Source organism: Leptosomus discolor, chromosome 3 (assembly GCF_034619465.1).
Source record: "Leptosomus discolor isolate bLepDis1 chromosome 3, bLepDis1.hap2, whole genome shotgun sequence".
Taxonomy (NCBI): Eukaryota; Metazoa; Chordata; class Aves; order Leptosomiformes; family Leptosomidae; genus Leptosomus; species Leptosomus discolor.
Window position 1 is genome coordinate 41,620,372 of NC_141393.1, and position 27,989 is coordinate 41,648,360.

General features: G+C 39.3%; 1 protein-coding gene across 2 annotated transcripts; it reads left to right on the forward strand.

The window, feature by feature from the left end:
- Positions 1 to 27,421, forward strand: VPS39 (VPS39 subunit of HOPS complex). 2 transcript variants are annotated; one of them, XM_086463503.1, is made up of 26 exons: positions 1 to 74; positions 1,735 to 1,800; positions 2,652 to 2,678; positions 3,138 to 3,202; positions 3,995 to 4,037; positions 5,063 to 5,157; positions 6,394 to 6,492; positions 7,176 to 7,268; positions 8,774 to 8,957; positions 9,491 to 9,611; positions 9,981 to 10,101; positions 10,914 to 11,043; positions 12,208 to 12,350; positions 13,204 to 13,347; positions 13,921 to 14,062; positions 14,352 to 14,438; positions 17,762 to 17,835; positions 18,481 to 18,579; positions 19,066 to 19,183; positions 19,665 to 19,793; positions 20,254 to 20,356; positions 21,337 to 21,382; positions 22,004 to 22,153; positions 22,320 to 22,454; positions 23,668 to 23,759; positions 24,904 to 27,421. In XM_086463503.1, exons 1-26 carry the CDS (start codon positions 2 to 4, stop codon positions 24,977 to 24,979), a joined length of 2,655 nt encoding a protein of 884 aa, XP_086319629.1. In that variant the 5' UTR covers position 1; the 3' UTR covers positions 24,980 to 27,421. The 2 variants fall into 2 exon arrangements, with proteins under 2 accessions (XP_086319629.1, XP_086319630.1); XM_086463504.1 differs by lacking the exon at positions 2,652 to 2,678.
- The last annotated feature ends 568 nt before the right edge of the window (positions 27,422 to 27,989 follow it).

Sequence of the window (27,989 nt, forward strand, 5' to 3'; positions counted from 1 at the left end):
CATGCACGACGCCTTCGAGCATGTGCCGATCCTGGAGAAGCTGCCGCTGCAGATCGACTGCCTGGCGGCCTGGGGTGAGCCGGGGGGGCCGCGGCGCTGCCGCCCCGCGCCGCAGCCCGAGCCGCTCTTCTCTCCTATCCCGTGCGGCCGGGACGCCCCGTCAGCCGTTCTCGGGGTCTGCCGCGGCAGCGGTGGGACGGGTGTGGCGGCGTCCCTCGGCCCCTGGCCGGCTGTACCCCCGGGGGGCCGGTGGCCCTCGCAGGCCGGGGCGTGCGGGCGGTGCGGGAGCGTTTCCTCGCGTTTTGGCTGGTTGGGTTGGCTCCGGTGCCTGCGGCAAGGGGGCTGCTGGGGCCGAGCTCCGCTCGCTGGGGTGCCGGCGGTCGTCCGTAGTCCTGCCCGCCCGGCGGTAGCCTGGCCGTGGAGGAGGCTGCCATGATTGGCAGGGCTGTAACATGGGTCGGCTAGTTTCTTGCTAAAAAGCGTTTCCTGTGTTATGACTAAAATTTGTCTTGGAAAGCCAGCGGTATGTGCAAGTCTTGGGTTTAGAAGCTGTTTGCTTGAGTTAGTGATATGTAAATGTAGGTTGTATTTTTGGGCATACTTGACAGTCAAGGTTTTGGTCAGGTGATTGCACCGGCTTGATGAGGCTTTTCAAACTGCTTGAGCAGTTTCCATCAGATGTACGACCCTAGTACAAAATTGGTGATTAAAATTGCCTGTGGTATTGTGACCCCTTTAATCTGATTGAAGAACAAAATTATAACCTGAATAGTACTGCCACATTTAAACATGGGTTGTCTATACTAGAGATGTGTAGTAGAGAAGATGTGAAGATAGTTTGTTCCTGCATTGAGGCTTTTATCTTTTATCTCTTTGAATGCGTTTGTTTTGCTGAGTAGAAAAAAAAAACAAACCCACAGATCTATGGCAGTATGATCGTGTAAAAAGAGGTACAATTCTGTCTCTACAACTTTTCTACCAAATAGTGGAAGAAAGGTCTCACGGGAAACAAAGTTTTATTAAAATGCAAGTATCTTTGGTAATGAGGGAGTACTAGATGTAGAAAGAAATAGTTGGATGTGCTTCTTTCCTATATGTTCTTTAGCAAGGAGGAAGAATTTCAGTTGTATTTCATGACCCAATAAAGATTCTATTTCTTTTGTGTGCTATAAATACTGTAAATAAAGTCTGAAACTCAGTCACAGAGTTTGTACTTGAAAAGTTTATCTTTTATAAATGTTGAATGACTGTTGGTCATCCAAGCAATTCAAATGCCAGTTAAGCAAAGCTGCTGCTGTCCTTCCGGGCTGACTGTTTCAGCGACTTCTTATAAGAACTTGACTAAGAAAACACCCAAACAAGCCCCCATAGAGCTTCTTGTTTTTCTTCCTGACAGTTCTTCCCATTATGTAGTGCTGTTACTCTGGCAGATAGTGAAGTTTGAAGAACAGTTTATTGCCGGTTGCACAAAAGATGCAATGGTTTGCTTCTTTACCTTCATATAAACAAGTAGGGTGTGATGTCTAGGCTGCAATGTGCTCTGTTTTACTGCTTGATCTTTGGCCATCCTGTCCTGAGAATGGAAGCTGCTCTGAGCACCTCCATTAGAGAGATGATAGGAGACATGCGTGAAGTTGCCACAGAAAGTTCTCTTTGGCATTTGAAACAACGTAACTTGGCTGGGAAGGTCAGTCTTTGTTGAAATTAATTAGACTCTCTCCTCCGTCTTTGTAGAGGAATGGCTCCTTGTTGGTACCAAACAAGGGCATCTTCTGCTTTACAGGATCAAGAAAGACATAGGTAAGTTGATTTTAAGAACGGCACAAGAAGTTGGTTACATTATTTTTATTTCTGGCACTTTAAGAGGTTGTAGTGATGCTAACACATGTACGTTTCATTGCTGATTTTTTTCCTACATAGAGTTTAATGAATATTTGGGGGGGATCTTTGATGAAAGTGTACATACCATTTATCAGATGTGTAAGAAAGATATCAAGTATCAGTCTTTTTTCTGTTTTCAAGTGTGTTTTATATTAGGTCTCCAGGTGTTTGAATTTATAGTAAGTTAGTGTAATTTTTGTGAATACAGTGCACAAACTTGCGCAGAAGCAGTGCAGTGTGCTAGTTGCCAGAGGTTTGATGTTTGTCTTCTGTTAATGAAGGACCGAATTAGTGAAAGAACAACTTTATTCAGTGGGTGCATGAGTATCAAGGGATGGAGGAGAGGGATCCCTCCTAACCAGTTCTGTCCTGTATTTATTCTTCTCCCTGCCTCTTTGACAGTCATAAGTGTTCACAGTCTATTCTAGAGATGCCACAAATAGAACTGTTCTATTTTTGGTTTAGTTAAGATTGATTTTCACTAAACAGGTTTGTATTTCGCCTTATCTGCTATTATATAGAAACTGATGTTACTGAACACAGTAATGTCATGTAGTGTGGGACAGGAAAGAGAAAACAAAACGTCTATTTCCAAGTTCAGCTCTTGGAAGGATGTTGATTTGTAGCTACTTGGATTCTAGAGGCTGATTGCAGCTTGCTTTTTTCTGAAGCTTGTAGGCCATCTATTCCAATCAGAACATGCTAGTCTTAAGTTGCTAGTGTCTTATCTCACGTGGTAAATTTCTCCCCCTTTTTTGCATCAGGGCCAGGAGAGGTTATGTCATCAGAAAGTGTCTGTAAGTCTTTATCCCCAAAACTCCTTTTAAACCCTCGTGGTGTAGTGTTTATTCCTATTGTCTGCTTTGCAGTGATGTGCTCCCTAGCAATTTAAATTGCTGATATTTGATTTGTGTGGATAAAGTCTATATGGGTATCTTTATCTCTGGGTTTCAAAATACTTAATATAATTCTTGTAATCCAAAATTCCATCAAGGCAAAAATGTAACTGTTGCTGAGGCCCTCGGATGGGTACAAGAAGTGTAATTTACATTTTCACCTGACAATGTAGAAGACCTTCTGATGCATTTAGCTATTAAGTAAAAGATAGCACAGATATGTTAGAAGAGTCATTCTTCTAGTGTTAAGTGGCCAAGTTTGCTTTTGTAAGTCTTTGTAATCTATTTAATGTAAGATCTATTCATTCATAAATTTAAGGGCAACTTCAGTTTACATACTCTCTTAAATCTTTCTGGTAGGTTGCAATAGGTTTGAAGTGACACTAGAGAAATCCAACAAGAACTTCTCAAAAAAGATTCAGCAGGTAGGAAATACCATCTTCTTGACATGGGGACAGTTTTCCAGTGTTTTCAGCCAAGAAATGAAATATCAAATGTAATTCTGGAATCTCTGCTAAGTTTAATAAAAATTTTCCCCCAAACTATAGATTATTCTAGAGGCAGCACAGCCTGGTGTTTTTGCCCACTCTTCCCATAACAGGAATAAGCTTGGTTTGGTTGCTAAAGCAGAAAGTAAAGAATCGGAACATACAGGTTTATTTTTGGCTTTTATGGACGGGCTGTTGTTTGCAGTAAATCTTCAGCTGCTCTGACTGAGAATATTTGTACAAATGGTGGTAATACACCAACAGACTTTAATATATGATTTGACTCTCAGATAAAATGCTGTGGGAATGTCAATGTAATTCCTCTTATTTGGAGTTTAGTTCTAAAGTAACTGATTACTGTTTCATGTTTTTGGAGAACTTCCGCTCATTGATTATATTGATAGTCAGGAAAGCCTGTACCTCAAAGATTATGCAGCCTCTTTCAGCAACACTTTGCATATCCTTTACAAGTATTTCTGCATTAGTAACATACCACTTATTATAGCACTTTTTTTACTGGCTTAGGTTCCAAGCTCTATGTGCTAGCTTGTAAAAACTGAGTCTAAGTGAAAGGGGTTGCAGTAGCTGGAGGAAGGCTGTGCTTAGATGCCTGCCTTTCTGTTTCCATTACTTTGAGAGTAACCAAGATGCTTTTTCTTACACTATAATCAAGCCTTGTCCAGAGGGTTAATTTATGACTGGAGTCACTAATAGTATTCTTTCTTTCAGATTCATGTTGTTTCTCAGTTTAAGATTCTGGTCAGTCTATTAGGTAAGTGAAGTAAATGTTTTAATATTTAATGAGCTCTTCTCATGCAGTTACTTGGCTGAATGTGGCACCCTTTCCACACACCTGCGTACTAGTCTAGTTTTTGAAAACTCATTGTGTAGGATTTAGGCTTTTTCACTTTGCAGAGGAAGCATCATGCAGCATAGATTGAGAAGCAGCTTTGCTTGTTGTAAGCCAGCTTGGAGAACAAACTACTAACGTGAAGTTTTGTGATTAAAAATGAAAAAATACATACATGTACTAAAGTGTGTGTGTGTATATATATGGAAAGAGTTTGACTGTATTGGCATGTGTATATACACATATACATGTGTGCACCGTATGATAGGGGCTAAAACTTCTGTCCAAATTTGTTTGATGTATGAAACTTACTGTTGATGTGTTACACCAAATTCAGTTTATATGCAGATGGTGATCTTTTACCATCTTGTGGAAGATCTAGGTTTGCTTGTCTCTAGCTATATTTGTTTAACCTTATGATCTTCCTATGTCTTTTTTTGCTTATGTTGCTACTCCCTTCTTTATGATCTCCAAGTCCTGGCTCTTCCGACTCCGGCATGCGTAGATTTCTGCTGCCTGCGTCCTCGTGCGTACAAAAACTTGACCACAGTACCCTCCACTTGCAACTGTGTGCTTTCCACTAATTTCAGGAGCCAGTTCAAAATGGTCTTTGTTCATACAATCTTCCATCATGAACTTGCTCTGCTCTGGCCTGCTTGCTGTCCCTTCCACTTCCTCTGCTTGGTTAGCACATGTTCTCAGTTCCTTCATGTGATTTTACCAATGCTGGTGTTAGTTGTCTTTTTTTCTGCATTTATTGTCTTGTATTTGTATGTGCCTTAGCGCTTTTCTGCTTTTGGGAAGACATTCCTTTTCCTTTCTTGCAGCTCTTAGTTTCACAGGTTCTTCTTTCTATGTAAACATAAGACATGATAACTTACTTGAATTAGCAGTGAGCTCTACATGTATTAAATATTGAATAATAAGTGGAAATTTTTTTAAAACAGAAAGTAACATTTATGTCCATGACCTGTTGACATTTCAACAAATCACCACGGTTTCGAAGGCAAAAGGTGCATCTCTCTTCACTTGTGATCTTCAGGTAAGAAGAGGAACACAATGGCACAGATGTCCTTACTGTTTGTTATAAGGATAACTTTTTTTATGTTACCGTATAGATTAGGTTTGTTAATTTTGTGTTACATGCAAGTTGCTTGGGTACTAGTGCTTTTTAAAATTAGTACCTGCTGGGTGTTGGAGCGTTGCTTAAGGCAACAGTTTTTAATGTAGTCACCTTAATTTTCTTCCTGTGCTTCATCAGATATCTTCCTGTGCCTGTTGTGATTGTAGCCTCTAACCTCCTGGTACAAAACTTCAAGGCATTTTTATCCTGTAGTAACTTTGACTGTTGTCTTTTCTGAAAGGTCCTCTTCAGTATAAAAGCCATTACTTTCCCTTAAATTGCCGGTGTACTAGCTCAGAGTGGTACTCTTCGCCAAGCATCTCCAATCCCTGTTTCTGTTACATTTTTTTCTCTTAAACTGTATTGGCCCAAAGAATCCCAGGGAAGTTGTGGTAGATTCAGGCCATAAAATGGTTCCATAAGATACAGTAATTCTCTGTTCATATGCTGTGGTTTCAGTGACTCATTTCTATCCAAGTGAGTTTCTCAGCCTACCCGTGTCATTCAGAAACCTTATTCATAGCCTGAAGAGATGGCTTAGTGCTCTTCATCACTTTTTATCCCTTTGCCCCATGGGAGCTTAGTGTTAAATATTTTCTAATAAGTACGTAGGATTTTCTATGTGTTAAAACTAGTGTTGTCTTTCAAAGCACCTTTAAATCTGCTCATTCAGAAGTGATTTGTTGTTTGCACATACAGGCACTTAGCTTTGCTAGTATTTCTTGTCAGGAAACTTTTCCAATAGGCTAGAGTATTCAACAGCTATTAATGTTTTTATCTGTTAGTGTAACACATTCTTTGCTTTGTTCCATTTCCATCCCTCTTATACTGCATGGAGTTCAAGCTGTTTATTCCTGTCTTCAGGGCTGGGCTGATAGCTCTCTACTTATCTTCTGTTTGTGTGTGTGTACGTCTTTGGTGCTCTTTTTGATGTTCTTTGGTGTCACAAAATCCCTGCCAAAGTTCATTTTTAAGTATCCCACCCCTCTTCTCTCTGCCCTCCCTTGTTTAGGGAATGCCCTTCTGGCATGGATGAACAAAGCTGCTCTTCAGCTGACAGCTTTGCTTCAGGCTGAGGGTTCTTTTGCCCTTGTATTATCTTACTTGCCTCTTAGTTGATGAGCGCCTATGAGTTAGGCCTGTCTATTTCCACAGCAGTCAGATACAGGGGAAGAGGTGCTGAGAATGTGCGTGGCAGTGCGGAAGAAGCTACAGCTTTATTTTTGGAAGGACAGAGAGTTCCATGAACTACAGGTGAGTTGTGTTGTTTCTGTAGTCTAGCATGCCTCAAAAGAGAGTGTAGTTGCTCTTTACTGCTTGCTGTGCAGTCCCTATTGCTGACTTTCAGAGCATTGATTCCAGTTGGTTCTGCAGTGATTTAACAATGAAGCAGCAAATAAAAGTGAAAATACATGGTTGAAATAACTATTAATGGCATTAATACAGTTTCATAAATGAAATCAAAGCAGTGTTCTATATTTTAACATTCTGGTTGTAGTACACTTGTAAGTCAGTGAAATGTAGTGCAGCCTCTATAAATGTATACCTAGCAATAACACTGTGGAAGTGGGTCTACTTCTACTCAAAGTTATCCAGGTATGTCATTAATTCAGAAGGTAGTTACTCGCAACAAGCATGGAGAACTACACTTGTGCATACCAGAATGATAAAAATAACCAGTGGAAATTGGTAGAGAATTTTTCAGCTACGCTGCTCTTCTAGGAAGTTACCAGCTAAGTCAGAGTACACTCTTCACTGTGTACAATTCTAGCCTTTTAGTTGATTACTGCCATTCCTTGACCAGCAGAAGTCGTGCATGTGTGGTGGGGAATATGGTGTCAACAGGAGTGCTGCCTGTTACACTCTGTATTGCCAGATTTGACTTTTGCTTTTCTCTTTTAACAGTCATTTTAACCTGTTTTCCCTGTTTTCCTCAGGGGGACTTCAGTGTACCTGACGTACCCAAGTCTATGGCCTGGTGTGAAAATTCTATCTGTGTAGGCTTCAAGAGGGACTATTACTTGATACGGGTAAGACTGGGGTTTGGAATACAGTGTTTAAGAAGATTTGGATAGCAGTAGACACTATGGAGGCTGCTCCTGTGCTCAGGGATTTAGGTAATTTGTTTCAGACATTTATGAAAACCAGTGTTTGGTGCTCTTGCTGTGTATGATTTTGGAAAGAGCAGTCTAAGTCTGTCCTTTTAAACTGATGTTTTGTCAGGAAGTAATCTTCTGTTTATTGCTGTTGAAACCAGTGTTTGAAGCTCTTGCAGAAAAAAGGCATCGGAAAAGATATATTTTGGTTTGGCAGCAGTCTGTATAAGCTCAATTTGCATTTTATTTAATGTATTAAGAAAGGAGGTAGCTCTAAAAAGTTCTAATCTGGCAGACAGTAGAGCTTAACTGTTTTTTCTTTTTTTGATTTTTCTTGCTCAACTGTAGTAATTTCAGTTTGGAAATCTTTAAACTTACTGTCATTAATTTACTGTTACAGTCCACTTATGCTTCATTTGACAGCTATATTCAGTTCTCTTTTTCTGCCTTTACGTTTGGCTTGTGCTGATATTATAGGAAAATGGGATGAAGATGAGGTGCACCACACAATATGTACGTACATGGGTGGCAACACTGATCTGTAGTCGTCAGGAAAACGGCACAGTAATTTTTACAGTCACTTCAGACTGATGCTGCTCACAAAAGAAGCGATGCCTTTCTCCAACCCTCTCCTAGATGTTGATTCCCACCATTCCAGTGATATGAGTAGTTGTGCAGCTGCTTAAGCAACCGGAGTGGAGACTTGCTGTCCAAGCATCTACTTTGGGTTGGCCCTAGTACTTGACTAACTCATGCTTGAATGGATTAGTCCCTAAATAGGCAATGAGAATAAACATATTTTTTATGGTATTGTTTTCTGCTGGCTTAGCTGATGATGTATGAGAATGCTTGAGCTGTAATGCAAGGGAAGCAGTGGGAGCATGTAGCTGGAGTTGAAGAAGAAGGAGTCTCTGTTTTGGTGGCCGTGAGATCAGCTCATGAAACAGCTCTTTGGATTTTTTTTTTTTTTTTTTTTGGGTGGGTTCAGTTCCCTGGACAGCATGTGTCTACAGGAATGAGTGGCTAGGGCAAGGAGGAAAAAGGCTAGGCAGGTTGCTAGGCTTTTAGTTTGTTTTTTATGTGGTCTAAATGAAATCCTCTGGTTATACCAAGAAGTGTTTGGACACTTCAACTGTTGTTGCTACTGTGCTATGCATTTCATAAACCTATAGGAACTATGTGCTCAGCTACTGTTGTAGTAACGGAAATACATCATCTCAGACACGGAAGTATTCATTCTTTATTTCCAAATGATGTATAAGCAACATAAATGTGGTATGCAGAAAATCTTATTGCTACTCTTTAAAAATGCATTTGTCCTGTTAGTGATTAATCTGGGTTGTAAATCCCTCTAGGGGGGTTTTGGCTTTGCTCTTATGTAGCTTTGAAATAAAGGTTGTTTTGAAAAACAGGGGTTTTTATTTTATTTATTATCCTAGGTGGATGGAAAAGGATCTATCAAAGAACTGTTTCCCACAGGGAAGCAGCTGGAACCGTTGGTAGCTCCTGTAGCAGATGGAAAAGTTGCTGTTGGCCAAGATGATCTGACAGTTGTACTCAATGAAGAAGGAATCTGTACTCAGAAATGTGCCTTGAATTGGACAGATATTCCTATAGCCATGGGTGAGAATTAGCAGTAATTTTTTAAAATTTGGTTCTTTACTCACTTTGTATATGACAAAACCATTACATTCCTGATACTTAGAAACTAGCTGGATTTGGAGTGTGACAGTTTCTAAAGTATTTCAAGTTGTACTGTTTGGAAGGTTTTTATGTGCTTATTTTTATTTCTTCCACTTCTTTGCTTGTAGTCTGTATGCCAGTCTCTTCCTCAGAAGATAGGCATATTGCATATCCTTTATAAAGGGACAAGATTTGAAATGGAAGGTAGTGTGTTAAAGCACTGTAGTTCTTCTGGATACCTGAGTGCCACAGAAATTCCTTATGTTGAAAGAGAAACAAAAAGCCTGGTAGTAATCTATTGGCAAATTGCCGTCAGTGTCGGGCATTGAGTTTTGTTTTTAATAAGCAAAAAAGGGAAACGTCAAGGGGAGGGGGGGAAAAAACCTGAATAGAAGCCTTACTTTAAGTCATGGCTTGCTTCAAGGAATACTTGAGAACAAACAACTTATGTTTTTCACTTGTTTCACTAATAGAACACCAGCCTCCCTACATAATCGCTGTTCTGCCAAGGTATGTGGAGATCCGCACCTTTGAACCCCGACTGCTGGTACAGAGTATTGAGCTGCAGAGACCACGCTTCATCACCTCTGGAGGGTATTCAGTATAACTGATTGCTTTTGTTGGGCTGTCTGGGTGTATGGTAGCACTCTGAAAAACTGGGGGAGGAAGAGCTTTTCTAACTCCCTCTGCTTAAGAAGTAGCGCTGAAGCAGTCCATTGTTTTTTATGAACAGATGGGTGGAGGCCATACCTTGAGGATTAAATTATAGACTTGAGTGTCTTCGGGAGTTTCTGATCACTGGAGATACATTCTTCTCCTTTCTGCTTTGCAGTATTGCTCAAGTTGCCCATGTGTCTAATTGATCCATGCGTGCATTAACCGATGGTGTTTATTTTTCAGGTAGGGTATTGCGTCTTTCTCATTGCTGGAACTTAGTAACTGACTTTTTTGTCTTGTTTACAGCACAAATATTATATATGTGGCAAGTAATCACTTTGTTTGGCGACTCATTCCGGTGTCCATAGCCACACAGATCCAGCAGCTTCTGCAGGACAAGCAATTTGAGTTGGCTTTGCAGTTGGCCGTAAGTACACAAAAACCTTTCGGTTTGCAGTGGATGCAGTTGTGCAGAAGTACACGAAAGGATGCTTGCCTTCTGCTTGACTGTATCTTGTCTGGAGAGTTTAACCTCCCTACTGTCCACTTCGCACAAACTGGTAAACTCTAGCCTTTTTTGCCATAAGTTTTAGTTTTGTGCTGCCATTTCTCTGTACTGATCTATTGTGGTTTAGATTTTGAGGTATCATCTTGTATGTGAAAGATTATCTCTTGCGTGTTTAATCGTTTACCTTCTTTTAGACTTTGAAGTCAGTTGGACTTCAGAGTCTTCAGACTGCTTGTAAACAGTATTGCTTGGAGTTGTGTGTTTTGTTTTTTATCAAATGACCATTTTTTTGTGATGGCCCTCCATTTTACTCCTGAAACATGGTAATTTCTTAGAGATGCTGAAGCAGTATGATTATATTGCTCTTACTGATTTAGGATTTTCTGTTTTCCAGAAACTTCCTAGGAACTACATTAAAATGAATTAACTGCATTTTGTATTGCTAACTTGAAAAAAAATTTTGAAAAGCCAAAGGAGAGAAGAGGTAGTTGCTGTGATAGAGTGAGTGTATAGATAACCTACTACTACAACAGTAGCTTTCAAACCTTCCAGGTTATCTCAGTGACACAATAAGTACAGCAACTGAGAATCACCATCAGAGGTGTTCACTTTGGAAGATTATCTTTTCTTCTTCTTACTCTCTCCGGAGGATGATACTCCTCTTATTTCTATTTTCCCCTCATTTATGAGGCCCAAGTGTTTTTCATCTTTGTTAATTTGTGTCTGTGTAGGAAATGAAAGATGATTCAGATAGTGAGAAGCGACAACAAATTCATCACATAAAGAACCTCTTTGCCTTCAACCTCTTCTGCCAGAAGCGCTTTGATGAATCCATGCAAGTTTTTGCCAAGCTTGGTACAGGTAAATGCTTGGGTTCGCATTGGGATACCTAGGTTAGGAGGAATGAAATGGAGCTCACAGGGTATTGCGTGGGGCTTCTTTGTTTTGTTTTTGTTTTAAAACACGGCTGCCTTCTGCAGACCAGTGCCCTGCGAATGGCAAGTAGCCTAGGCAGCTATTTAGCTTTTTTTGGTGGAACTGGTTATAGTACTTAAATAGCTTCAATAAGTGAATTAAATCATGAATTTGCCCTTTGTGCAGAATATATTTGTATTGTAGGCAATTTTACAGCATGCAGAGCATGTACGCAGACCCTCGAGGCTGAGGGTTTCAGCAGCTGCCGAAGGCCTACTTGTAGCTTGGAATGAAAATATGAAACATCTGTAGATTTGCTAATTCCTTGGACTTGGACCAAACTGAGGACTCTTAACTCTGTTTCGTGATTAGTGGACCAAGGTGCTGAAGCCAGGAAACTGTTCTGTGCTTTTGAAAGTCAAAACAGTCTCTGTTGCTATTCCTCTGATTTGTACTAGGATTATTGGAAGAACATGTGAAGACTGGACTGTACTATAGAATAGTGCTTAAGACTGAGATTTTTTTATTGGTGATAGCACATGCCTTGTGCATTTAAACCTAGAACTTTTACTTGTTTTGATGACAACATAATATTTACTTTGGAAAAGTACAATGAAAGAAGAGGACAGAGAACTAAAATACTTTGAACTTAGAGGGCAGTAATTTTGAATTTGCTTAAACCCCAGGAAAACGGGTGCTCATTAGTTACAGAAGGTGCTATTCAGTTCTTGTTTCAAAAGCACAGTAAATCTTCTCTTAAAACATTGCTTGTTCCTAGAAATCCTGTCCTACTGTTGGAGTTGTTAATGCTGAGATTCTGCAAGAGGGACAGTAAAAGGATTATAATAATGGCTTATTCTTTACGTGTGCCAAGTGCACAGGTTGGAGCTTGTGCTTGGAACTTGAAGCAGTCTTTCTGTTGCTTCAATTGCATTGTTTTAGTTTCTTTTTTGTAATAAGCAAATTTTATTGTCTGAAACCTCGTGGACATGTAAGTTAGCTACAAACAGCTCTGTTGGAAAGCTAAGCTTGCTCAAAGGTTACATGCATTTAAGAGTTCGCAAAAATAATGTTATGAATGGTTACTAATACTAGTTATTTTTTGCTTAGATCCCACTCATGTGATGGGTCTGTATCCTGACCTCCTGCCCACAGATTACAGGAAACAGCTACAGTATCCCAACCCCCTACCAGGGCTCTCTGGGGCGGAGCTGGAGAAGGCACATTTAGCTCTGATAGACTACCTAACTCAAGTGAGTGCTTCTATATCTGTTTTTAGAGCAGTGTTATTCAGTTTTAGCATACTTTGGTTGTTTGATGTGCAGGAGGCAGTATGCCTACTCCAGCTCTGTCATGCTAGCCTTAATGGGCTGTCTTCATGATTGGAAACTATGGCAACGGTTCCTGAGAAAGCAGGGGAACTGGAAGACATGAGGTGCCACAGAGATATGTGGGAGACATTGCATGTGACTTTTGTGAGGACGGACAAAATTTACTTATGGACTAAATCTGAATATTAGTCCAGGATTTTATTTCTAGTAGCCTTCTGCAGAGGACTTGAGCTCCTGATCTTTTGGTTTTGGTGACTGTTGTGGAGGGCACTCCATCCAGAAGGCAGGTCAAAGGCATGCATTAAAAGGTGGAACAGGAGGTAGTGGGTACTGTAACTTCCTGTCCTATTAATTTTGTTGTAACTGGAATCTGAATTGTTCTGTTGCCTTTCTTACTAGACTAAAAGGAAGCTTGTGTCTGAAGCAGGGTAGTTTTGTGCCTAGTAGTTCAAAACATAAGATGTTTTAAATGTATCCTGACATCTCTAAAACGTCTCTGTTCAGGTTAACAGAGTTTCCCTCTAACTATTTTATCAAGACTCTGGAAATCTTACAAAACTATAAATTTGCAAAACAAGTGTATACACCTGAATGGGGTTGGAAAGGTGATGTGTTGAATAGTTAGTAACGATAAAAATTCTTTAGGAAAAAATTTATTAAAACGAGTTATTAAATTGGTTTAATTTAGTCTTTTTACTGGTGGGTTGTATTTGCTGCGGTGGGATGGAGAAATATGTGGCCTTTTCTTGTTGAAATTTCATTTGATGTCCTGCAGAAAAGAAGTCAGCTGGTGAAGAAGCTAAATGATTCTGACCATCAGTCCAGTACCTCACCCCTCATGGAAGGAACACCCACGATCAAATCCAAAAAGAAGCTGCTACAAATTATTGATACCACTCTGTTAAAGTGTTACCTCCATGTGAGTTTCTGCCTGACCTAGAGGCCTTTCCTTTGCCCTGCAAGCTCTGGTGGAATTTTAGGCTGTTTAAGAAGAAGGATTAGGAGCTACTTCAGAAATTCTCACACAACCCCATTTTTCTTTGGTCTAAAAACAACCTGAGACACTTTGGTGTTAGCTAATTTGCTCACTGGTCAGGAAGTAGTTTGACAGATGTGTCTGTTTCTGGTCACTGCCTCTGTCAAAGTAACGTGGCCATGCTCATGTATTTTGGAGTTCTAATGAATACTTCTCATGTGCCTTGTACTGTTAAGTGCAGGAGAGGACCATCTTTGCTGTCAACAGTGTTTTTCAAAGCTGATCTCTATTCTTGAAGGGAAATACCTCTCATACATTGTTTTCTTTATGTCCCAACAAACTATGGAAATGAATACAGAATGAATACAGGCCTTGCTCTGAGATGTTAAACTTTCTTATGCTATAAGGCTTCTTTTCTTTTTTTTTTTTTTTCCTCTCTTCCAGCTCATGTTTTGTACTATAAGCTTAGGACGTGCATGTTAGAAGTATGTTTAAGTGCTCTGTTCTTACTTGCAGACAAATGTAGCACTTGTGGCACCATTGCTACGTCTGGAGAACAATCACTGCCATATTGAGGAGAGTGAGCATGTACTAAAGAAGGCACACAAATATAGTGAGCTGATAATACTGTATGAGAAGAAAGGTCTGCATGAGAAAGGTAAGTATGAGGTTGGGGTGGGCAGAGGAGAAAGGATAGGAGCATGTATCCCTAGTATTGAGGTTTAACTTGTCTTCAGTGAGCAGGTGATATTCTGAGGAGACTTTGTTTCTGGGTCTGTCTTGTGATTAAATGGATCTTTGTGCCTGTTACCCGTTTAGTCTGTGTGTTTAAAACAAAACTTTGTTTTGTCTCTGGTAGCAGAAGAGGAAAAATGAACTTTTTTGTTGTGAAAGTTGGAATGATACTTGTGGTTACAAAGGAATGAACCTTTTTGTTATTCTGAAAGCATTACAGGTATTGGTGGATCAGTCAAAGAAAGCCAACTCACCTTTGAAGGGTCATGAGAGGACAGTGCAATATCTGCAGCATTTGGGTGAGTGTGAAGGAGAGCATTGTTTTTGTGAAGCTGTTGCTTTTGTTTGGCTTAGTAGTTACTCTACTGTTTAACAACTTTCTAAAGACTATCAAGCTAAGGGTATCCTTGTCATCTTGTCTGGTTTCTTGCCTAATGCAAACTTAAAGGATTAGTTCACGAGTGTCTTGTTGAAGTATGTTGTTGGAAAACATTTCTGATAAAAAAATCCGTTGGTAGAAAATGTGCCATGGTATTTTGAATTTTTTTTTCGATGATGATTTACCATCACTGACAAAAAGAAAGTCTAACTTCCAGTTGCTGGGGCTTGTAGTATCTTTTCCTGAGTTGAGGAATCCTATATGAAGTTTTTATTTTCTGGTTTTAGGTAGATCTAGATAATGACCTGACAGTTGTAGTTGCTGGTAACAGCATCATGGCAGGAACTTGCTTGATTGACTTCATTGTGAGCTCCCAAGTCCTTTTTTGTTTTTGCTACTTTTGAGAATAGTCCCCTCACATCCAATGATATTACTTATTTCAAAATGCACAACTCTTTAAAAGTATCACGCTACTAGTTTGGGAAATACCTTTGTTCATCTCCTAGTCTTATACTGTTTGCAGAGTTTGGTTTGTGGTTGTTTGTTTTTTTTTTCCTATAATTACTTCCTTTAAGAACTGCTGGCTTTTGTTAGCAACATGTTTATTCAGTAATACATTACTTAAATGACATTGAGACCCTTCCTGTTTGTGCCATGTCTTTCTCTTACACTTCTTATTCATTGTTGTCAATTGGTAATGTCACTAATCAGAGAAGTATAGGTATGTTATATTCAGCATACAGCTTTACAAAACAAACTTCATATTTAAAAAGTAATTCTGTCATCCTGATAGGTCAATCAAGATGAATTTATGTGAGCTGCTCATTTGTTTTACCTGAGATTGAGGATATTTAAGACCTATAATTATCCAAGTTGTCTGGAATAATTTTCTGAAACCTTGACAGCTTGCTAAATTCTTTTAGTCTTCTGGAGCTTCTCTGTTTCAGGACCTCCTGAAAATAATTTTTCCTGTATGCTTTTTGATCAGTTCTTTAAAACTGATAAAGGTTAATTGGGTCTGTTCACCAGTGGAAACAACCTAGAAAGTAAACTGTTCCTAATAAATGGAGTGTTTTATGCTAGTGTCACTTGCAGATTTTGCCCCCAAGTGCAAAGCAGAAAAGTAACACTGTGTGTATGTGTGTGTGTTTGTGTTTTTTTTTTTTTAACTGTGCTGCCCATTCTGCCTTGATGAATTGATAAGTGTCATTTCTGGGAGTCCCTCAAATAAGATAAAAACACTTCAGGCTATGAGGTTTCTACAAGTTTTCCCCTCTGCTCCCAGCTTTGATGCAGCTTCTATTGTTATTAGCTTCTAATCTAAGTAATAAATTAATTTGTAAAATCATTTTTTTTAACTTTAATTACACAGAGTGTACTTTTAGTTGCTTTCACTTACATTCTGAGTGAAGTAGAAACTCTTCTTTAGTCATCTCATATCTATAGGTTTTAGAACATCTCATTAAATGCTCATAAATAGTTCTCAGGTAATTACAAAATTTCCTTCAGGCTTGTAGCTGTGGTCTCTTAAGTCATGAAGTATATATTACTGATTTGGCTTTCATACTTGCCATGTGTCAACAGAGTAAGCACTTGCTGTTTATTACATCAAAGCAAATATGAATTAATTCTGTGATTGGCCATGTCCATCAAAAATATACTTTATCTTCACAGAGGTAGGCACAGGAGAATTATGTATTTGATTGCATGGTAGATAGTTTTCTGTATTACACCATTCTTAATCTCTTAAAATAGTGTTATGCAGAACTTCTTCCTATTATAGCTCATATTTAAATTAGAGATTTGTTGCTGAGAAAGTTTAGAAATTCAGTCTCTGCTTTAATTCTAGAAGCACAAAACATCCTTGCCTGTGACCTTCAGTGTAAAACAGTCCCTGTGCGGCTGACTCACGTGATGAGGGAGCCAGTTTTGTGGTGTGGGGTGATGCGATGGTGGCTTTTTAGTATTCTGGTCTCTAAACTCTGGTGGTTACTTGATGAGTTCCTCCTTCTCCTTCTGCCATCTTGAGTGTTTTGAGTCGGTTGTAACTTCATGTTTGATTTGGTTGTGATTTCAGCAAAGGCAGTGTGATCAGGGCTTTGGAAAGGAGCTATTCTAATTACTCACACTTGTTTATAAGGACTTAGACTTTCTCTTCTCTCTCTCTTGTTCTACACGAGAACTTGCTCCCATGGCCTGGCCTGGCCTTTATTTAAATTTTCTCAGTGAGGCTAGTAAACCCATGCCCTGTTAATTCAGAAAGTCCATTGACATTCAGTGAAATTCAGGCCTGCAACCTTAGTGCCATTTCCCAAGTCACTATTTTGTTTCTGAAACGTTGAAGTTGGCTCTTCTGGGGGCTATTTTAATTGTTTTATTTCACAGAGCTCATCTTCTGTTTTTTAAAATACTGCTACTATGAAGATGCTGCTTGTTTTAAATATTTAAAGTAACTTACTCCTGATGATATTGTGGGGTGAAGAAAAGCAAACAGTGGCTGCCTTTTTATAGAGTTGGTGTAGGCTTCCGCTTCTTGTGTAGTTGTGTTACTGCATTCTTTGGGCAGTGAATGCCTGGTGGTTCTGATCAGGAGTGTGAGGGGAAAGTCATATTTTCTAAACTTTGTGAACCAAATTGTTCAAATCAAAGTATTATTTTAGAGGCAGGACCTAAATTTTCTTAAAAGCTGAAGATGTGTCATTACCTGTCATGTAGTTTCTGTGCCAGTTACTACTTGTTATGAAGTATTTGACGATTTGCTATAGAAGTCGTTAGACTGGCAGGCTGGAAATCACAGAATCATAGAATGGTTTGGGTTGGAAGGGACCTTAAAGATCATCTTGTTCCAACCCCCCTGCCATGGGCAGGGACACTTCCCACTGAGGGAAGTTACACAAGTGAAAAGTACAGTGCCTTTTCTACCGTAATGAAAACAAATTGTAAGGGCACGCTTCTGGAATGTGATTAAGACAACTGAGCTTGGTTTTGGTCTGATTTATTTACATTTGGTGGCGGTTAGTATTTGGGTTAATTGTTATTTCTGTTGGAAAATCATGTTTGCAAAGTAATGAAATTCTGCTTTAGCCTGAACTATGTGATTTGCTTGACTTGAGCAGGCGAAAAAAACAAACCAGATTCTTCCTGCAAATGAAGATTTGTGGGCTCTGAAAGTGTCTGCTTGTGTTGTGAGTAGATAGATCTTTAGGACTTTAACATTGAGCGGTGCTGCTTTTTGTGTTCCAGGCACAGAGAACTTGCATTTGGTATTTTCCTACTCTGTCTGGGTGCTAAGGGATTTTCCTGAAGATGGACTGAAGGTAAGTGTGGTTGAAACAGGCACCTTGCTGTTGTGATTCTTAGTGCAATGTATGGAATTGGGAGAACTCAATGGAAGAAGCCATGTATTAATGCTAAATCAAATTAAATGTATAATTTGTATTTTCTATATTCAGTACTGTGGTAAGATTAGAAGTAGATAGAGCAAGGCAGCCTTTCAGTTTTTCTTATGCTTTTCCATTCTTGGAATACCTTATCTTGTAATAAGTAGTTAGGAGCCTTTGATACAACATTTAATGTTGTTGATGTCACGCTTTTTGCACAAGAGCCTGTTTGAGTATTTAAATCTCAAATGCCTTGTGTTTTTATAAATGTAATTTGCTATTTTCTTTTCCCTCTTTGGTAAAGAATTGACTCCCTATATTTGGGAGGTGTTGGGCACTGTAAAAGAAGAGTGTTAACTAAGGCAGAAGTGGGGATGTTTGTTAATCCTTTCAGATGCGAGATAGCTTCTGGGTGCCTGAATAAGCTGCTCAGAATTTTTAAAGCTTCTTGTGCTTACTCTTTCAACATATGTGGTGATATGCTGGGCTTCAGTGTCTCAGAGGAAGCACATTGTGGCACAAAAAAAAAAAAAAAAAAAAAAAAAAAAATCACCATTCTGTGAATAAAATTTTATTTAACAGATATTTACAGAAGACCTCCCTGAAGTGGAAGCTTTGCCACGAGACAAAGTGCTCAGTTTCTTGATAGAAAATTTTAAAAGCTTGACTATTCCTTACCTGGTAAGAACTCAGTCTCTACTAGTGCATTACATTGGGTACAACATGTTACATGTAACGCCAGAGGAGGTTTAGATTAGACATTAGGAAGAATTTCTTTATTGAAAGAGTGGTCAAGCATTGGAACAGGCTGCCGAGGGAAATGGTGGAGTCACCATCCCTGGAGGCATTCAAAAAGCATGTAGATGTGGCACTTTGGGACATGGTTTAGTGGACACAGTGGTGTTGGGTTGATGTTTGGACTTGATGATCTTAGAGGTCTTTTCCAACCTAATGATTCTATGTAAGGCTTTAGTTCTGCAGGTGTTGGAGCCTGATGCTGTCTCAGGGAACGCTGGCTTTGCATAAGTTGTGCAAAGAAAAAATAATTAAAATGTATGAAATCCTGAAGTCAAGCTTGGTAATGACCAGCGTGGAACTGTTGCTTGCTTGTAACAAAGTATTTTCGAGAGGAGGTGTCTGTAACTGAACCTGAACATATATTTACAGGAACACATCGTTCATGTCTGGGAGGAAACGGGTGCAGACTTTCACAACTGTCTGATCCAGCTGTACTGTGAGAAAGTGCAGGGCTTAATGAAAGAATATCTCAGTTCTTTCCCTGCAGGTATGTTTAGCCTTTTCTGGTGGGAAGACCAGGGGCATAGGACAGCACAGGAGAGCCTTTACAGTGTATTGCTATAAGCCTTCCCTGTTGACATCCAGAAGAAGATATCCCGAGTGATGAAGGAACTGGAAAAACAGAAGTCGTGGGTTTGTAGGGAACTCTAGTTTATTGCCTCCCTAGAGATCTTAAGGGACCAAGTGACACTTTGTTCATGATTAAGCGGAATGGCAGCTACTCCTTGAATTCTGCATGCTAAGGGTAGGGAAGGGTCTTGAATAACTGAGTCTGTTGTTTAACCAGCCACTTGATGTGTTTTAAGGAGGTCAAGTAGTTTGGCAGATGCACCAAAATCCCAGCCCATGTAACAGTTTAATCAGCATTTAGTTCCTCCTCATAATGATTTGTTTGTTTATCTTCTTCTGTGTACTAGTGTAATGAAATAGTTGTAATACCGTGGCTTATGTTGTTTTCTTCCGTATAGATAAAAATCCGGTGCCTGCTGGGGAGGAAGGAGGAGACTTGGGGGATTACCGGAAGAAGCTTCTACTTTTTCTGGAGAAGTCTAGCTGGTATGAACCTAGTCGACTAATTAGTGACTTCCCCTTTGATGGTGAGTTCAGTTTCCATAGGTTAATTAAACCCTAGCTTATTGCACTGTACAAGAAACCCTCTTCACGTATTGTAGAATCATGGTTACTAGAAATGAAGAAGATGGCTATATATGTAGTTGCAGGCCACTGGTGTGTATATGAGTGTATACTAACTCTTTTTGCTGGCACAGTTGGGTTTACCACTCTCTGCAGAATTCCTGTAACTGTTGGCCTGAGACCTTGTGACATCTCCCATCACTTAAATGTTTAGCCCGATGGGCCTGAGTTGCTCAACAGATCTGAAGTTTGTTTCTTAAGAATTAATAGAATGTTACTAAGACTAGTGTGAAGGAAACCTGTGGTCTCAGTGTAACTTTAACGTGTGCACAGACTACAGTTTATAGTTAGTCTGGTCACTAATGGAGCTTATGTTGTAGTTTCTCTATCTAGCTATTGACTAATCCTTCATGCTGTCACTAGGTCTTCTAGAAGAACGTGCTCTGCTGTTGGGTCGTATGGGGAAGCATGAGCAAGCTCTGTTTATTTATGTTCATATTTTGAAGGACACCAATATGGCTGAAAAGTAAGGGTTTGTTCTTCGTTTTTTGTTGGTTTTTTTTTTTGCAAGATGTTTGATCACTGTCCTGTGAATAGGATGTGTAGCGAAATGTTGCTGTATGTGAAGCATGAATGCTGTAAACCTTCAGCATCTTCTGGGTTTCCATGTTTTCTTGACATTTAGGCTCTTCCAGGTATCTGTTCATTACAGATGATGGTGCTGTCCCCTTGAGGTTTGCCTTTTCATGCTCTTCTGTCATTGCGCTTTAGAGCAATTTGACTGTCATTGATGAGTTCTTTGTTTCCACCTGTCCTTAGCTTGTGAACTTCTGTATGTTGTTTTGCTTCCTTTCTCTTTGGAGAGGCATTTACTAGCCCATTTGCAAAGTTAAGCTCCTTCAGTTAGCAGAATCCTCTCTAGTAAAGGTATGACATTTTGCTAGGCGTATCTTGTCAGGGAACCTTCTGATTGAATCTGAAGTACTTAGGTGAAAATAGAAGTAACTGATCCTGGCAGATATATCTGAACATTGCGGCCTATTCAACATAGCTTCTTTTAAAGCTAGTTTCAGCAAATGCCTGTTAGAGGACATTCAACCCCAGTATGCAGTATACGCTAATGAACACCTGCTCTTTGGGATTCAGATACAGTAATTAGTAGTTACAGTAATATCTACACACATATTTTTATGCTATGATGTGTTGATTTGAGATATCTTTTTCCCATTTTTTACACAGCTGAATTATATTTAGTTTCTGCACTAAAGCTTTTTAAGTTGATTGGAAGTGGGAGACTCGCACAAAACCTCCCTTTTCTCAGAATTGTAATGCAGAGTAAACGGTGTAATTTTGGTGTGCAATTTGATTAATTGATCAGAATCAGATGTACAGTTACCTAACTTGGATGGCTTCAGTATTCAAAGCATTTAAATTGTAATTTCTGTGGTCTGATTCCCTGGGTTCCAAAGCTGTCCCTGCATTTCACTTGATTCTTCTCTGTTCTAGCTACTGCCATAAACATTATGACAGAAACAAAGATGGCAACAAAGACGTAAGTAGCTTTATCTTTGCAGACTTCCTTTTCAGTGAGGATATATTAGACTATTCATACCATGATAGAGACTTTAAAGTTTTTGCTTTGTATAGGCTTTTTCAGGGTTTTTGTAGGTGGGCAGGAACCTATGTATAAGCTCTTGGAATGTAGGATTTGCTAGGTTATTGTTTGTATTTTTATTTTTTTTAATTTGTTTTTGTGGAGAGTGTTACTGTATCACTGGAGTTGAGTGTGTATTCTGTAGCTAAAGTTCTGATGGAATTCAGAAGACAAAATACTGTGAGTACTCCACATACATCCAGAGAAGTGTTAATGATAAAAAGCAATGAAGTGTTGGTTTCTAAAGGTTATAAGTGAGTTATGTAAGATAAATGAAGGAGGTGTGATTAAAACTACTTTCATAGAAAAACTTTAGTGTAGAATGCAAGTCTTAAAAGGCCTTGAACATCATTGGTACTTTTCAGTTTTTGTTGTTTTGAGAAGAGAGCTGTTTAAATGAGCACTTCAGAATTTTGAATGGCACAGGTACAACTTGCTGATACCATCACTGGGTTCTGCTGGTACTGTGAATTGTGGATGTGTGCAGTGGTTTCAGAACTTTCCTTTTGTGTGCAACAGGTCTATCTGTCACTGCTCCGGATGTACCTCTCCCCACCTAGTGTTCATTGCCTGGGACCAATCAAGATGGAAGTGCTGGAGCCTCAAGCCAATCTGCAGGCTGCTCTGCAGGTTTTGGAGCTACATCACAGCAAACTGGATACCACCAAGGTAAGAAAGGCTTGTAAGTACTCTGTACTGTTGGCAGGAGGTGTCAGAAGGTATTGGAGTAGGCAAGCCGACAGATTGTAAGTGTCAAGCTAAACGTGTCAATGTCTATTCTATTTTATTCTCTATTCCTTCTCAGTTTTTCCTAACTAAGTATATTTTGCTCCAGGCAATAAACCTACTCCCAGCAAATACACAGATTAGTGAGATTCGAATCTTCTTAGAGAAAGTCCTTGAAGAAAATGCTCAGAAGAAGAGATTTAATCAAGTACTCAAGAATCTTCTCCATGCAGAGTTTCTGAGGGTAAGTACCCACTGCCTGTCATTTATTGGAGTGGTGTTTTAAAACAAGATGTTCAATATTTAAATTAACTGTTCCTTTTACGGAGTGTCTGTCCTCTAGATGGTGCTGTAGTGCACCTGAAATTAGAATCATAGAATGGTTTTTGTTGGAAGGGATCTCAAAGATAATCTAGTCCAACCCCCCTGCCGTGGCAGGGACACCTCCCACTAGACCAGGTTGCTCAAGGCTCCATCCAACCTGAATACTTCCAGGGATGGAGCATCAACAGCTTCCTTAGGCACCTGTTCCAGTGTCTCACCGCCCTCAGGTTGAAGAACTTCTTTCTTATATCTAATCTAAAACTGCCCTTTCCCAGCTTCCAACCGTTACCCCTTGTCCTATTACTACATGTGCTTGTAAAAAGTCCCTCCCCAGCTTTCTTGTAGGGCCCCTTCAGGTACTGGAAGGCCACTATAAGGTCTCCCCAGAGCCTTCTTTTTTCCAGGCTGAACAAGCCAAACTCTCTCAGCCTGTCCTCATAGACAAGGTGTTCCAACCCTCTGACTATCTTAGTAGTCCTCCTCTGGACTCTCTTTGAAAGCTACATGTCTGTCTTGTGTTGGCTCCAGAGCTGGACGCAATATTCCGGGTGGGGTTTCACAAGGGCAGAATAGAGGGGCAGAATCACCTCCCTCAACCTGCTGGCCGCACATCTTTTGATTCAGCCCAAACAAATTAGTAGATGTGTGTCAAGTAGCTTGAATGTCCCTTTTTCAGGAGGTGGTGAGTACATTCATTTTAGTTTGGATGAGGTGTGTGTCTTTGCTGTGAGTGTCTGGACTCACTGTGCTCTGGTCTGCATTGTGGGATGATCCAGGAGAGCATGGGCTAAATTTCTTTCAAATAAACTAAGCTAAATCAGATGATGCAGTTCAATGGCTTACCTATGTGAGCTAACACCCCTTTGTGGTTAGAATGCCTTAGTCTGTGGACCAGACTAGTTGAAAGTAAAATCCTGCAATTCATATAGTGTGGGTGTTGGGCCCATGCCACCTGCTCTGCTCTACAGACCTGCTTCTTTTGTGCTGTACAACTTGCTAGTGTAGATATAGCCACTGAAAACTAACTGTTGTGACGATTTTCAGTTTCACCAGACAAGAAGGGAGCTGTGGTGTGGCATTGCTTTTTGAGCAAGTCTTTTAATGTTTATTGTTTTTTTAAAATTATTCTTTAGGTCCAGGAGGAGCGGATCTTGCATCAGCAAGTGAAGTGCATTATTACAGAGGAGAAGGTGTGCACTGTATGTAAAAAGAAAATAGGTAACAGGTGAGAGAGCATATACCTTAAAGCTTGGGAAACCGAATCAAATACCAATTTGGTACACTTAAACTAAGAATGTTGCAAAACATTGAATACGTGTATACAAGAGAGAACAGCAGCCTGAGGGAGATATTTGAAGAGTGAATTACAAATTCAGTGCTCAGCTGGGGGGCTGGGAAAACATCAAAACTTTAGGCAGTGAAGTTTACTGCAAGAGTTTAACTGTGCTTTCAACAAAGGTGAATAAAATCCTTTCTAAAGACTTCTTACTTTATTACTCTAAAAGGCGGAAAATTGCTTCTCATACTGAATTTGGAAAATTTTCTAAGAACACTGCCTGCTACCCACTTCTTAACTAGAATTTTGAAGGATGATATAAAGAATCTCGGACCAAGATACATGTATAATAGTTTTCTATATCTGATGGCTTTGTGGTTCCCTGGCTGATTTACGTTTTGTAGCCTAGTTATCTTAGGACATGTGAAAGTAGAACTAATTTGCTTGATACCTGAATGGCAATAACTTTTCTTCTGGCATTCCTGGTAGGTAATTATGGGTTAGTATAGAATGCGAATTTTATTTGTGCTTTTTCTTTTTCCTCTTTGAACTCTAGTGAAATGTCATGTGACTTACTGTTTCTCTTGTTGGTCTGAACCCTTCTGAGATATTGGCAGCATTCACAATCATAGAGAAAGGGGTTTTTTTCCAAAATGTTTCAATAGGCATAGGTCTAAATATACTTAGTACTGTGCATATTCAATTTTTTGCTGTTAGCATGTAGCATCAGAATTTATATTTGTGTTATGCAGTATTGTTTTGGTTGTCTAGTATTTTTCTAAGGCTGTTAACTTCAACAAGGTTTTGAAGGGCAAACATGTCACCCAGTCTTTAACTTGTTACTAGTGACTTCCAAGTAAAGTGTGCCTACAGAAATGAAAATAGATACCTTTTTTTAAAATGAAACTCTTCAAAATCCGTAGAATTCTTTTGTCTGGTTTTCTCAAGAATATATTCAGGCTGTAATTTAAACAACAGTGTCACTTTCCTGTAATCATCTTTTTCTGTTTCTGCACAACTTGTGTGTTCTTGTTTGAATAGGGGAAACTGTTCGTCTGTATTGACAGTTGATTTTTGTGTTCTGTCTTTGCAGTGCATTTGCTCGATACCCTAATGCAATAGTTGTGCATTATTTCTGCTCCAAAGAAGTCAACACACTGGACACCTGACCTTGTTGTGGTCAATAATCCCAACATTCATGTGAAATTCTGAACTGACGACTTAAGAAGTTGGTGCCTCTCAGATTTATGAGGCATGTTGCTAGGTTCTCTTACAATGAGTAGAAGCCATTTGTATCTATGGACCCAAGTGTACCTGTCTGGCAATGTTGATTTACTAGGAAATGACTTTAACCGTGTTGTTATAGCACTGGCAACTACACTGAACCTCTCAGTACTCAGATGAAGACTAGAACCTGATTTTTGTAGTGAGTTTTGTATTGCACTCCAACCTCGCGAATGAGTTGTTAGACATCTGTTGGGCGTTCACCACAAGCCAAGTTTTACTTTGAAACTTACCTCCTTAGGGTAACAATGTTGCGATTTGGCCTTGTATGTAAATAATTCTTTAAAGGAATTTTCTTTTTTTGAAGTCTTTGCAGCTGTATCAGTATTGCATGGAGATCACCAGGTGTTTGGCATAGAGCCTTCTGTGCCTATTTCTACACCTAGAAAATACAGTTTTACTTTCATCTCAGTAACAGGACTGTTTAAGTGCTGGCCAAAGGAATCTTTTTATTGATACTTAGTGTTATCATCTGACCTCCTGACATGAATTTCCACAGGAGATAGACAAACAGTAGATACCACTAGTAAGCATTTTTTTTCTTTTTACTTGCGAGCTGTAAGTTAAATTAACTTGTGTTTGCACTGAATATGTTCGCTCTTAGCATGAGTGGAAGCTCAGAGACTATTCTAAGTTGTTCACATCTGCACTCATACCAAAAAGCAAAGGAAACCCTGTAAAGCAACTTCTGAAGGGAGTGAACTATAGTTACTGCTTGAGCTTCTAGACTACACTTGACATTTGTGTATATAAGTTCTTTGGTCTCTGGTTCACTTTCCAGCATTGAAGTAAAATCCAGACTATTTCAACATCTCACTGTTTTAAATGCTGTAGAACTGGATTCTGCTCAGGCTGGTACTGTTCTTAAGTTACTCTTGGGCCAGAAGTCTTAACTACAAGAACTAGATTGTACCGTGCTCCTTGTAGGCTGTAATATTTTTGTCTAACTTATTTTTCCACAAACTTTAATCTATAGCGGATTGGTATGAGGGATATTAAAATGTTTGATTGGTGCAGAAACAATCTGTGCAGTGATAATGAAAAGGCAGCAGTAGCAAATAACCCAATGGTGTAGCTGTTTGACTCCCAACATCCAGGACTAGCAGTACTTACAAATATGTAGTTATTAAATAGTATGGAGCATGGCATGTAACTACCAGATATCACCTCTGAACAAACAAGTAGATGAATAAAGCCTGTCTGCCTAAGGTGTAATTGGATCTCAGTTAACATCGTAGGTTTACTTAAGCTATTATTATGGTTTTTTAAGGAACAGATCTACTGTAGGCTGACAAGAGTCCTAATTCACTTCCATTTGCCAGTGTTAATAGTTTGCCTCGATAAACGTTTGTGTTTTCCCTTTTTACATGTATTTGTATTTATTGTTCACATGCCACGCGTTCTTATGGATTTCTTGGTCCAGTGTTTTGCTGCTTCTGTACTTGGATGTCTTGGGCAATATTGCTACTGATTTCTTTCTGCAAAGGCTGGGTAGAGGGAATCTGTGGTGTTAATGTTTTTTACCTTGTATTTCTTCTATTTGAAGAAGAGAGCCTAAAAATACTTATATTGGATTTGCACATTCTGTATAGATCTTTATATACTAGTTCAGGTACAGAGGGAAGAGGGTTTGGGAGAGTTGTGTTTACAGGTCATTGAGAAGGAAAGAAGGGTATTTAAAAAGGCCCTGTAATCTTTGTATGCAGTTACAACAATATTTCTCTGATTTTTACCTATCTTATGTTTGGTACTGTTAGTCCGATTTTTAGTTACCTTTATTATCTGCCAGCAGGAGAGCTGTATTCACATATGAGGATCTTCATTGTGCTCTTACTTACACAGTTAAGGTTGTACCTCTGTTCACCTCCATTGCATACCTTTACAGAGATGTGGTTTGTGCTGTAACTTTTTTTTGTTGTTGGTTCTTATAATGTGTTTTGGGTTTACTAACCATACAGCAGGTTTATCTAAAGCAATAGATTGTAATAAATATTGTGAACCAGTGTGTGTTTCAGTCATTGTGCAGTTAAGCTTCTCTAGACTGCTGTAGTTTGTTTTCTTTTTGATATATTAGTCCTTACTTTCTTCTGGAAGTGAGACCCAATGTAGGGGCTCCCAGTGTCACTCCTACTTTAATATGTGTAATTCAAATGAGGCCATGTCGTATGAGAGCTGTCATCACTTCTCAACTTTGTTTTTTAAATCTGCAAGTTTGTAGTATGCTTGTGAATGTTTTCAGAATCCTGCTAAAGCCACTTTTGTATTCTCTCTTTGAATAATAACATTTTTGAAAGTCTTATACCATTAAATATGCACTTACTAGTGAACACTAAAATTACTGACAATTTTTTTTTCAGTGGTGGTATGCTATTTTGTGGTGGGGAGGGATGCTAAACTCTGTGTGACCAAATCAGGAAATGTTTAGATTCACAGATTTGCAGTTGCTACAGAATTGTAGGTCATAGACTAGTCTTGTGTTGGAAGCAGAGTATATATCTTCAGTTTTCCCATTCTGTAATGGGAAGTGGAAGATATCAGCGCTGAAGAAGAGTCTTTTGTCTCAGTGTTGGGCAATTGAGTATATTGGTGTTTCTGGAGAAGATCAACCCACCAAAAAGCCCCCCCAGTCAAAATCTTGGTAGCATCCTTTGGCATCTTCAGCTCTTCTAATTATGCGCTGCATCTCAACTCTTCTTAGTGCTGCTAATGGGAGCAAAAGGAGTCCCTTGTGATATCTATGCAGATTTTAAGTACTATATGGTATAGCTGGTGATGGTGCCATTTGTTCATGGTTGCTGACAAAAAAATAACTGAATGAGATGTAGATACACATCTACCTTGACTGCTATGGGGATGCTAATTCAAGCAGAAGTAAAGTTATTGGCTGTGAGGCCA

Excerpts from the sequence above, each read along its gene's own strand:
- VPS39 (XM_086463503.1), top strand. The coding sequence starts at position 2 with ATGCACGACGCCTTCGAGCATGTGCCGATCCTGGAGAAGCTGCCGCTG. Across the intron at positions 75-1,734 it reads CGACTGCCTGGCGGCCTGGG|AGGAATGGCTCCTTGTTGGT; the intron begins GTGAGCCGGGGG and ends CCGTCTTTGTAG. Across the intron at positions 19,184-19,664 it reads TCTCAGTTCTTTCCCTGCAG|ATAAAAATCCGGTGCCTGCT; the intron begins GTATGTTTAGCC and ends TCTTCCGTATAG.